Source organism: Nymphalis io, chromosome 4 (genome assembly GCF_905147045.1).
Source record: "Nymphalis io chromosome 4, ilAglIoxx1.1, whole genome shotgun sequence".
NCBI lineage: Eukaryota > Metazoa > Arthropoda > Insecta > Lepidoptera > Nymphalidae > Nymphalis > Nymphalis io.
The window spans coordinates 7,475,528-7,487,652 of NC_065891.1; the positions used below are offsets into that span (position 1 = coordinate 7,475,528).

At 33.3% G+C, this 12,125-nt stretch overlaps 1 protein-coding gene across 3 annotated transcripts in view; it reads left to right on the forward strand.

Moving 5' to 3' along the window:
• Positions 1-2,732: 2,732 nt before the first annotated feature.
• The window catches only part of LOC126781803 (MAP kinase-activating death domain protein), a 28,602-nt gene continuing 19,209 nt past the window's right edge, over positions 2,733-12,125 (forward strand). For all 3 annotated transcript variants that reach the window (XR_007670707.1, XR_007670708.1, XM_050506846.1), the window contains exons 1-10: positions 2,733-2,893; positions 6,751-6,962; positions 7,227-7,407; positions 7,606-7,747; positions 8,006-8,144; positions 8,599-8,756; positions 9,213-9,463; positions 9,604-9,856; positions 10,017-10,143; positions 10,610-10,642. Coding sequence is in view for 1 of the 3 variants with exons in the window: in XM_050506846.1 (XP_050362803.1) it covers positions 6,861-6,962; positions 7,227-7,407; positions 7,606-7,747; positions 8,006-8,144; positions 8,599-8,756; positions 9,213-9,463; positions 9,604-9,856; positions 10,017-10,143; positions 10,610-10,642 (1,386 nt within the window). In the remaining 2 variants the exon portion in view is untranslated. The remainder of the gene's footprint in view (positions 2,894-6,750; positions 6,963-7,226; positions 7,408-7,605; positions 7,748-8,005; positions 8,145-8,598; positions 8,757-9,212; positions 9,464-9,603; positions 9,857-10,016; positions 10,144-10,609; positions 10,643-12,125) is intronic.

Sequence of the window (12,125 nt, forward strand, 5' to 3'; positions counted from 1 at the left end):
TACAGTTGTCTTATTTTACACATCGCATTATATGGAACCTTTGGTTCATTTCATCACTCAATGATCATGAATCCATGTTTTCTATATATTACATAATCATTGCCACTTTTTTGTAGCGTTGAGGGTGGCGAGTACTTATCTAATTTGTATATTAATTAGTTTTGAAGTTGCTGAAACCTTACTTTTTAGTACATATTTTATCACTATACAAGAAAAAATATCCAGGATCGGCGTAGGATAGGTTGCCTTTAACGTAAGTAGTTTCGCTTTAATATTATTCCTATGTATTCTTATTTACAAAACACGATTTTATTAAAGTGGAGCGGAGTATCACTTTAATAAACGACAACGACTTTTAACAAGAATGAGGTCTCACCTATAAATACGCCGTTTTTCTTTTGTCTATCTTTGACCAATTATAAAAAAAAACTATATTTAGTCTTCACTCCAATCGAAAAAGAAGTAAGTAAAGATAAACAAACTGCTTAACAGCTCTGATATTATGCTCTACAAACTATTCTTGATTATTATATATTTATTTATAATACAACATTATTCCATATAACTACTTAGGTATATCCATTTTAATTTTAAAGTTTAATTTTTTTCACGGATTCATGTCCATATGTATATATATAATCGTGTCGTGATATATTTAACCGCCTCGTTGGTCTAGTGGCTTGATGTAAGGCCGTAGACCCGGAGGTCTTGGATTCAATTCCCAGGTCGCGCCAATAAAAAGTTATTGGATTTTTCTGTCAGAAAATTCTGCAAAAGCACGTAAAGTCGTTGGTCCTGCGCCTGAACTCTTTCTGGTCGTGTCGGATTGCCATCCTATAGGATTATGAGCGTTAGGGAATAGAGAGTGCACCTGTGTTTGCGCACACACTATGGCTAATCTCTCTTGAGATTGGCCGCCGTGGCCGAAATCGGTCTGGAGGACATTATTATTGTTATTTTCGTATCCATCAGAGTACGTATAAATTTTTGGAAAACTCGGTTCAGAAAAGGCGTAAAAGACAAAACACGACAAAGGAGTAGATATGCAAAAACAGAAAAAGTTTCGGATATAACTTTTTTGTTATTAGAATATCGATTACGACGAAGCTCAAAAAAACCGTCTCTTCGGGTTAAAAACTTTGTTGTTTAATTATATATAAAATAGTAGTAATTACTAAAGATGAGAAAAATTCAAATCGATGGTTAAAGAAAAAAATATAATAATGTAGGCAAGATGATTAGAAAATTTTGTATCGAAGCATAAACAATGTCAGCTCTACTTTTCCATTCCACTTAACCAAGCGACGTACGGTACTAGCAAATGACTTCTAGCAGCCAGAGCACGACTTCCCCCTCTATATAAGTGAACTCTGATCTCATTAGCGAAAACTTCAGTCAGTATACTCGCCACTCTCCACTACTCCACATGAACAGTTTTCCGTGCCTCCACGCAATAATTAAGCTATCTCTTGGTTCTTTGCGGTCCATTTATGTACGTATGAGTTTAAAAGAGTTATTCATATACCTAAGCCGAATCTGGCCCCTACATGAGCTTTGAAGTCCTCTAGTACATACACGGCTACAGCGCTACTTTTATCTATCAACGCAGCCACAATGGCCAGATAAACCGTGACAGCGACAAAATGCTTTTACAAAGTTTTTTTACAAAAATGCCTTTTCAGCTATTTTCTATACTGCCTCGTCGGTCTGGTGCCTAGCTTTAAAGCTACAGTTTCCTATTATATACTATATACTACAGTTACTATATACTACATAACCCAAGGTCCTGTGTTCAAATCCCTGATCGTGCCAATCGAAATGTTTATTTCTACTTACTAATAAATACTTTAGTTAATAAATGAATCCACACATTTCTTTGTTTCCGTAGTAGTCGCATTGCATTATACGAATTGGAGCCTAGTTCCAAAAACATTGAATCCACTTTTTGTTATTTTACCAAAAAAAACTAAAACCAAAAACCATTAGTGATTTAAAAAACTCTAGAGCCTATACGTTAACTCCAAGGAAGAACTTTGAGTTTAAAGCATGCGCCGCACTGGATTTCATAAAAGTCGTTCAATAGTTTAGCCGTGAAAGCGTAAGAGTCAGCTAGACAGAGTTATTTTGGCTTTTGTAATATTACAATAAATATACACATCACATACCTTGAGAATAAAACGATCGCCTCCATGCCGTATATCAAATAATAAATAATAAATTACTATAAGTATACATTTTTGAAAAAAAAAATCCCTGTATATATTTTTTGCCTACCTACCTACCTTATTTATGAATGTCGTGCGTGTAATCTAAAAAGATTTAAATTTAGATATCTCTCATTGGTTTGTTAAACAAATCATACAAAGACAAACATTTACTATATAAGCAAAATATTTGTTTAGATGCTTTTCATATACAAATATTTTTTTATATGTTATTATAATAACAATTATCTACTTAATGACAGTTTTTCAATATATGGCTTTGAGTTTAATCCAAAAGGATTTGCAGTTGTTCGCTTAGCAGTTGTTTGAAATCCTTTTGGCTTAAACTCAAATTTCATGAATTATCTGAAAGTAACACCCTTTGCAAAACAATCAATAAAAAATATACTCTAAGTGTATGTTCGGTGCGAGTGATGCGGCCTTAGCTTGAAGGTCTCGTAGGTCGGGCGCTGATAGTACGATCACGGAGGGCGCAACTCGGCGCGCGGCGGCTTTATCGAGCGTGGGCGGCCGCGCATGTCACCACTCGCCACCGTGTCGCGGTCGCACGACATGCACTACGCGGCATCTCGCACTCGAATTTAATTCGCACGAATATCCACATTTGCGTGCGACGGGCAAATAATGTAGAGAACAGTGCGATCCACCACCCTCGATGTAAAATAAAGGTAAGCTCCCCAATATCTTAAGCTATAAGCGATCTGTTTGATTTTGTAGCTTTTGAACAGTGATTACCAAGGCCTGCTAGAAATGATGTTAGTGCGTCACTCGCGTACCTGTTTGTCGCCTGTATGACGTAATTTTTAATTACTTACTTATATACTATTATCACGCAAAAGCATTACGTTTTTTTTTCATTTAACAATATATTTCAAATATTTCATTATAATATTTAAAATTCCAATTTGTTATTTATTCCAACGAATTGTAAACAAAAAAGTAATCGCAAATCACAATTCTCCGATATAATTTAAGACACCTTTCTCAGTTCAAACCGATAAAGCAATATCTCGCCGTTTTAATCGATTTTGGCAAGGAGCCAGTTGACTTTTGATAATTATCGAAAACTAAGATTGCTCAAATTAACCCCTTACTTAAGCATTACGATATTATGACAGGTCTCCCCACTTATCTAGTTTTATCAGCGTGTGATATTGGCATTGAATAACGTAGCAGTGGCGGAGCAATTAGTAAAGTAGATCAAAATTAACATATCGTTATTTTAACGGCGATGTGTCCTTACGTTTTATTTATTCCTTTTTATTTTTATGTTTTGAGTATTAAAATCAAGAGCTTATTTAGTTTTACCTCTTTTTTAGGTACTCTTTAAAAAAAATATTATGGATTGTTTACTAAATTCTCATAAATAATAGTGTATAATAAAATAATAGTGATACAAGCTTACAGGCATTTAACTTAATTCCTGTAACTGAAACAATATAACATAATGCACATTCAATAGCTAAAATTAAATGTGAAGGTATATCACTCAAGTAAATATTTTTGTTACGATGTACATACCTAATCATAGTATAGGGTTTCGTTATAACTTTTTGTTATAAGAATTCTATCAAAACTTAAATCTAATTTAGTGAATTTCATAAAAAAATGATACCTTTGAACATAAACGAATTAAATGCTTCCTTATAAATACATTTTTCGATTCGAATTTAAATTTCTTTATTAAATATTCAAACGTAACAAATACCAATTTATATATAATCAAAGTAAAATCTACCATCGGTTCAAAAATAAAACACCCTGACCGGCCTTTCTTATTTCTTTAGCCGAATAAAGAGATTAAATTCGTAATCGCTTACAATTTTCAATATTAATAATATTACAAATATCCCAGACGCAATCGTTTTATTCCCAAGGTGTGGTAGGTACTCGAATCATCTATAAGCTCGCATATTATTTGATATATTTTTGCACACAAACAACCTTTATCCATTTTTTTTTACTTAGCAAATGAACCAGTTTATCGATTTCCTGGGATTTCATTGTAAAACTGATTATTCAACAAAAGAGGAACTGACTATACAGCCGAGCAGAGATCGTATTCAGTTCCTTATAATATAAAAGTTATGTCACTGATTCGTTAATACTTCTCCGAACTTTCATTACGTTAGAGAATATATATTAAGAAGCAACATAATCTATTTAATTTATTGGAATGCTTGATGGCACTAGCTTTTACATAAGATCGAAGTGTTCTCTAGATAATCGTAGAATTCTGCCAAGAAATATCATATAAGCTTAAAAATAATATCGTATTGATAGAATTAACAATGAACTTAATAATTATGCGGGTCCCCAAACATGCGATAACTTTTATTTTATTTTTTCTTTCGTATTTTATCTAACTTGGAGCTAAGGTGACCCAGTGGCTAGATCACGTAAATCTTAACCGATGATTACGGATTCAAACCTGGAAAAGAACATTTCATATGCTTATTTAATGTTTTTAATATATCTCGTGCTCGGCGGTGAACAAAAACATATCGAGTATGAGTCAGATTTTGTCTTTAAACCCAAGATTTTCACCTTGATTTTTTAATTATATTTTTAATAATAAAATAAAAACACTAAAATCCTCGTTAATCAACACTAACTACGTGTTGTTTGTGTATACATTTTGTTATTAATTTAAGGTAATTCAAGATAATGGCACACTGAGACATTTAAGTTTTTTTTATTTAAATGGCTTATAAACTATATGTTCGAAGTCGCAGCAAAATTTATGTACAATAATATATTGCGACAGTATACAAAGCAATTCATTCCCCTATCTACCCACATGGTGACGTTATTAGACAACGTAAGACTAACGTCATCGACGATAATAATAATGGACGATTTTCAGTTTCACCATATTTAGATTTATTTTAGCCTACTTATATTTATCTGAAGGGTTCAAGCCTTAAATAAAGGCTATACAGCATAGCAAATTCGAATTACAAAGTAGATTTATATACTTAGCATTCTCGCCATTGTTTCACGCAGTGATGTTTTGTACAGTAATGTTTAATTGTGATCTATATTGGGTATACTTTAATATTTCAATGAATCAGGAGTAATTACGAAAGTATATTTTTACCTATCCTTAAAAAGAAATTTATTCGTTTGATAACAATTAATTGAAAAATAAATTTATTGCAAAGGATAATTTTTTATAGCCATTTACAATTATAACAACGTTTTTTTACATTTAGTAGGTACATAGTTAACACGATATCGACGTCTAGAAGCATTCCATTATAGCGTTGGATTATAATGTACTCACATTATATAAAAATGTACCGTCGCTTCAAATAAAATGTAACAATGTCTAATAACAAAGAAATTGAGATGTATAGTTCTGAAAGCTATATGGAGCTAAACAGAACTTAATGCAAAAATAATTATAAAATAAATATTATATTTGACCGAATTAAGACCGTCGTCCTTTATTGAAGTCGGTTAAGAAACATCCATATTCGCTTATCCTTCCAATATAAAAATATCTCATTTTGATAGCTTTACTCCCGGGTTCTCGCTATATATACATTAAAGTTTTATAGTTTATTGTCCATAAACGCCCTAAGGCTTTGTGGGGAGTACGCCTGCGGCATGAGTAGTCTGCGATGAAATTAGGTCAGTGCGGTAAATAGGTCAAGGGTATGTGAACGTGATGCTTTTAAGTATAGAGAGATAAATTAACGTAATAAACAAAAATCGATTATATACATATAATAACCTTTCGTATGTATACATGTAATAACCTTTCGAAATATATTTAATTTTGTTTTTTTGTTTTTGCCATTTTTTGAAAGATCCTAATCAAAATGATTACTAGGTATATCAACTTGGCATACACATTATTTGCAGTGCATACGCAGTTTTGCCTGTATATATATACATATACATATACCTAGATACGTTTATTGTATATCTAGTCGGTATATCATAGGCTTATAGCCTATTCCAACCACAATATAAATTACTAGTGGTAGGGCTTTGTGCAAGCTCGTCTGGGTAGGTACCACCCACTCATCAGATATTCTACCACAAAACAGCAATACTTGATATTGTTGTGTTCCGGTTTGAAGGGTGAGTGAGCCAGTGTAATTACAGGCACAAGGGACATAAAATCTTAGTTCCCAAGGTTGGTGGCGCATTGGCTATAAGCGATGGTTGACATTTCTTACAATGCCAATGTCTAAGGGCGTTTGGTGACCACTTACCATCAGGTGGCTCATATGCTCGTCCACCTTCCTATTCTATAAAAAAAAACAATAGGAATAAACCCAAATAAAAAACTGACATCGATATCATTGGTCACGGATATCAATTGACACGATATAATTAATCAAGATCTTGAATAATCTATGATATTTACTATGGATTCTCAAAACTCGTTGCATTGTCTAACAATGCAACGAGTTTGTCCGAATTAATTTACAATTTCACCTTACCCCACTTTTTTAAGTATAGAGTTTTAGATTTTCACTAAAATTTTTAATATACTTATTGTTATTTTTAGGAATATTTTCAGTGATAACTATGACAAGCAATATTTTAATACAATATAATGGGTTTAAACAAACTCATGTTTAGAAATTCAAGAAAATTAGGATTGAGCATATCAAAAATATGGATATTCAAAAGCAACATCTGTGTCCACGGCTGGTGGATTATTTAACCATCGTTGGGGCTAAGCCGTATACGTCAGGCAAAGGATTGGCACCAGTCCAGGTGATTATATTCATTCGAGGTTATCTTCAATATATCAATCTAGACAAGATATGTTAAAAACACTTATTAAATTATACTTCTTTCTTAATAAACGATACATTGATAAATAAAGTCTAAGCTGCATATCTTGCTACTTGTGTATCAAAAGTTGATAAACAAAAAAAATGATTTTGAACCTTTTTTAAATTAAGGTTTTATATGAGTGTCATTAAATAAAAAGGTTTGTTGTTGTAAAAAATGTTAGTCAATTCTTTATCATTCTAGGCACCTGAACTCCTCCGCCGATATCCTTTAACAGACCATGATGACTTCCCACTCCCTCTGGACATGGTGTACTTTTGCCAACCCGAAGGCTGTATGTCAGTGGGACCGCGGCGCCAACTTGCTCACATTACAACGCGAGATACCACGTCGTTTGTCTTCACGCTTACTGATAAAGACTCCGGTGCGTTAATGTTTTTTTATCAATTTGCGGTTTACTTATTTATAATTAAGTGAATTATCTATACTATTTATGTATTGTAAATTTATCTTCATTCTTCAACCTCATTTTCTTATTGTGGACATCTGATATTCTAAAATAACTAATTAAAAAAAGTTTTAATTGCTATAAAATAAATTTTAAGGCATTCTGTAACAATAGGTAAAACTCGGTACGGAATATGCATCAACTTCTACCGTGCTGTAGAGCGCGCGCCGGCGCCGGGCCCTCGCGAGCGCAGTGTTCTTCGACGAGAGTCATGGCGGAAGTCAATGGAAAAGAGTTCCGATTCTGCATTTTCCAGGTTTATTTTGATTATTTTCATATTATTTTACTCGAGAATTTATACTTCAAAAGATTACCGTACTAAGTCTGGGAAAATATAAAGATCAAAAGCAATTGGATACACTCTACGAAGATATCGATAAATAAAGGAAAAAATGTCATTTCAAAAAAATATACAACAAGACTTTTTATAAATCAACTTTATATTTTATAAATCAAAATTATTTAAGATTAAGTGAGATCAAAGATTATGGGTAACGCACAGCGAACGTTCCAGTGACTATAGGAGCAGCAACGTAGCGCCGAGTGACTCGGAGCGGGACTGCAGCGCCGCGCCGCGTCTCGCCCCCGTGCAGCCGGACTCCGAGAGCGGCGGCTCGCACTCGCCCAGCCCGCGGGCAGCCAGGAAGAGACAGGTTACCTGCCATGTGTACTAGAGCTTAGAGCGTTTCCTACTCGATTGCCTACCTGATTAAGTCAAGGAAAAAGTTTGAACAAATGAACGACGCTACTTCCATACATTAAAAATAAATAGCGTACAATTGTTGTACTTACACAACATTGCTGACCTAAGCTTCTTGCAAAAAATAAAATAGAAAAAATAAAATAAATAAACAAGAATCAACAACGACTTGTAATGGTTCGCATAAAATAGACAATAATACTTACTTAAAACTCTCTAATATCGCCTGTTTAGACATGTGCGAATTAAAAAACTTGTCCATGTTTGCTTTAGCTTATATAAAGAAACTATAAATTCATAAATACTAAAACAAAACTTGCACAAAATAACTCCTGATTAAATTCTAATTTTATTATGCATCTATTATATACCTAATATATTGTCACAGTTTATTTATTTCGTTGCAGAGGGTGCGGAACCATTCCTTAACGTCCATATGCCTTTTATCACACCATCCTTTCTTTTCAACATTCCGAGAGTGCCTCTTTATCCTTAAAAAATTAATCGATGCCTGCAACGAGTCTTCCAGTCCAAAGCGTGTTGGTGCGTCTAGACAAATATTTAGGTATGTGAATTTTAAAAAGATTTGGAGCTTGTAATTTTTAGATTGAATATATTAAAATAGTAAATAATGTGTTTGAACTTATCGCTTATTAAAATTTATACATAACTATTTGACACGTGATTAGATTTAGGTACGTAATACGAATTGTTTCTGTTATCGCATCCGACAAACGCCCACGACGTATTATAGCCGTTATATGGGTTACGCTTTAGGTTACTTCTGATTGAAATTAATAATTATTAAATAATAATTAATTAGTAGGTTATATTATGTTACCTATTAAATAATAACTTCTATTAAATACCTATTTTATTTATTTAAGGCTTTATAATTGGAATCCTGGGACACATTTAAAAAAAAAGACAGCACTCCCTATAAATAAACGCACCTCACATATTAGTCCTTTTGTACAAAAAACGCCCTAACTTGTCTTCGACTAACTTCCGGAATCTTTAGAGACACAGTGTGGTCGGTGTTGACGGGGCAGGCGTACGACAACACGCCCACGATCGTGGTGCACGACGTGAAAGAAATCGAGACGTGGATCCTGCGGCTGCTGTCGGCGCCCGTGCCCGTGCCCGGCAATACGCGCCTGGAGCTTGAGGTGCTGTCTCCCACCGCGCACGCACCACTCGTCTTCGCCCTACCGGACCACACTCGGTTTACGCTCGTCGATTTCCCCCTTCACTTACCCTTGGAATTACTTGGTGAGTGAACGGTCCTTCGATTCTGAGCCGCGATATAATTTTCGTTTTGTTTTTATTATAAAATATGATAAACTTTAAGTAAACTTTCGATATTTATATTTTAAATTACATATGTTAACAATTTCAATTTAATCCAACAGGCATCGACACGTGCTTAAAGGTGCTAACATTGATCATGTTGGAGAACAAAGTGGTGGTGCAGTCTCGCGACTACAACGCGCTCTCAATGTCCGTGATGGCGTTAGTCGCTATGCTGTATCCGTTGGAGTACATGTTTCCCGCAATACCGCTGCTGCCTAGCTGCATGAGCTGCGCTGAACAACTGCTTTTGGCCCCTACACCATTTCTCATTGGAATACCGGCAACTTTCTTTACTTACAAAAAGAACTTCAGGTAAAAATACATTTCACTCATTATAAAATATTTCTTAAAAATGGTGAGCTGGTCGAGTATGAGTAAGTGACGCAATTCAAACGTCAAAGTTATGTATGGCTTTAAAATGCCTTAATCAATTTTTAGAATTAGATTTATATTAATGGAAATAAATTTACAGGTTACCAGACGACATTTGGCTCGTGGACTTGGATGCAACAAAACTCACATGTCCCACTGGTAACGATCAAGACTTACCACCTCTCCCTGAACCAGAGAGCTCGGTATTGAAAAATCATTTAAAACAGGTATTCCAATTACATTTTTAAATGGATCAACAGTGTGATCTTCTTCAATCACTTTTTTTTTCTTATACACGCAAATCGTGAGCGCATTTTTATTCGTGTCGCTAAGCAAATGTGGCAGTTTTTTTTGTTGTATTCGAAAATTTTCTTTTCACTTGTTTCATATAACTGAATATGCTCCCTGTCCAATATGTAGCTTTCACTTTTTTCATCATAGTCTCAAACTTAAATGCTCAAGAATTATTTTATTCTTCGAATGTTTGTTTGTTCTGTTACAGAATATCTTTAAAGTTTTGCATGTCTGTTATAAAATTCAAGAATTTTTACTTGAAGAATGAAATATTTCTTATACTCATCGCAGACTTTTCCACTTTTACACTGAACCTAAATGACTTGAACTCTATTTTTTTCTGGTTTTCGTCTTTTCGTCTTCACTAACATTCTACTCACTTTTTCCCTACTTCGCTAGGCTATGCAAGTCATGGGAACAGCCGGAACTGGTGTAAATATATACTCTTTTTACATTGCACAATTTGACTATTTAATCACAACATTTTGAAAGTTTTGTGCCAGCATTAGGTTTAATAATGTGCCAACCTTTTAGAACTAACACGAAAACTAAATTTTAATTCGTACCTCGCAAGAAATATAAACAAAATCCACCCTGATTAACCACATTCCATCTAAGAGGGGGCATATAAAGAAAAACTTGACTGAAATAAGTGTGAGCAAATAATTGCAATACATGCCATACATAAACCTAAAAAAAGAAAAATATAATAATGAGTGCGACACAGTTTCAGTCATTTTTTAGTTTGCATCATTGAGGAATTAGCATGACATTTTTGTGGTATTTTAAAATATTTTGTATCGACTTTTAAGACACACCAACTAACACCCACGAAACACCTTTTCTGAAATTTATTTTTTTAAATACGTTTATAATAGTATTGACCTATGCATATCTTAAAACTATTATTTTATGTGTTACGCGGGAGTTCAGTTTATTTATTTTTAACATCAAGTATGAATAAAATTACTTTCTAATGTTAATTATGAATTATGTGCTTGCAAAACTGGCTAAAACGTGGCTTTTTGGTAATATTTTTTGTAGTAGGCTCGAATGAAGTAGAAATATGGCCGATGATTGATTAAGAAATTATAATAATAATTAAATATTTATTAAAATATATATCGTGTCCCGCACGTGTAAAATGAAGGTTAAAGGAAGGTTCGTTTATATTTTGTTATTTTTAAAATGTATCCCAAATACGACAAAACGAAATATAAACGAATAGTATAATACAATAAAAGTACTCAGCTAAGCTAGCACGTAGCCGTTTTGTAATTGCAAATTGTAAACTTTTTATTTTTAAAAGAGGTTAATTAATAAGTTATTGGTAGTAATATTTACTTTTAAGTACGTAGTTCATCGTTTATTTTATCTCAATGTCTATGTTCGTCCCGAAACTATAAATTAATAATAAACATATCCATATCATATCGAAATACAAGATTATTCAACATAATTTGTCCAATTAAGGATTTTTTTCAAAAGCCTATGTCCTTCCTTAAGTTTCGAGGTAACCCTATAACAAATTTCATCAAAATTAGTGTAACCTTTTAGCTATGAAAGCCAAACAGTGACAGATTGAAAACTCTTTCAGATAATAAATATTAGTATGAACAGTAAATTATTAACACTATTAATATTATTTCTACCAAGTAAACTAATTAAAGATTAGAAATAGAAATTGAAAATTAGAGTAATTAGGTACTGTCTCACGCATCCTTGACACCAAGAGATAATGTAGTATTGCTGTTTGGCAGTAGAATAGGAAATGAGTATGTCGGTTCACCACCAACATAACGGTATTCCTTTAAAATTAGTGATCGCATCTTTTGTATCGTTACGAATAAACGACAATGACTTTTAATAATTTACCATTTAATAAGTTACAAAGAAAAATTTAAGATTCACATTT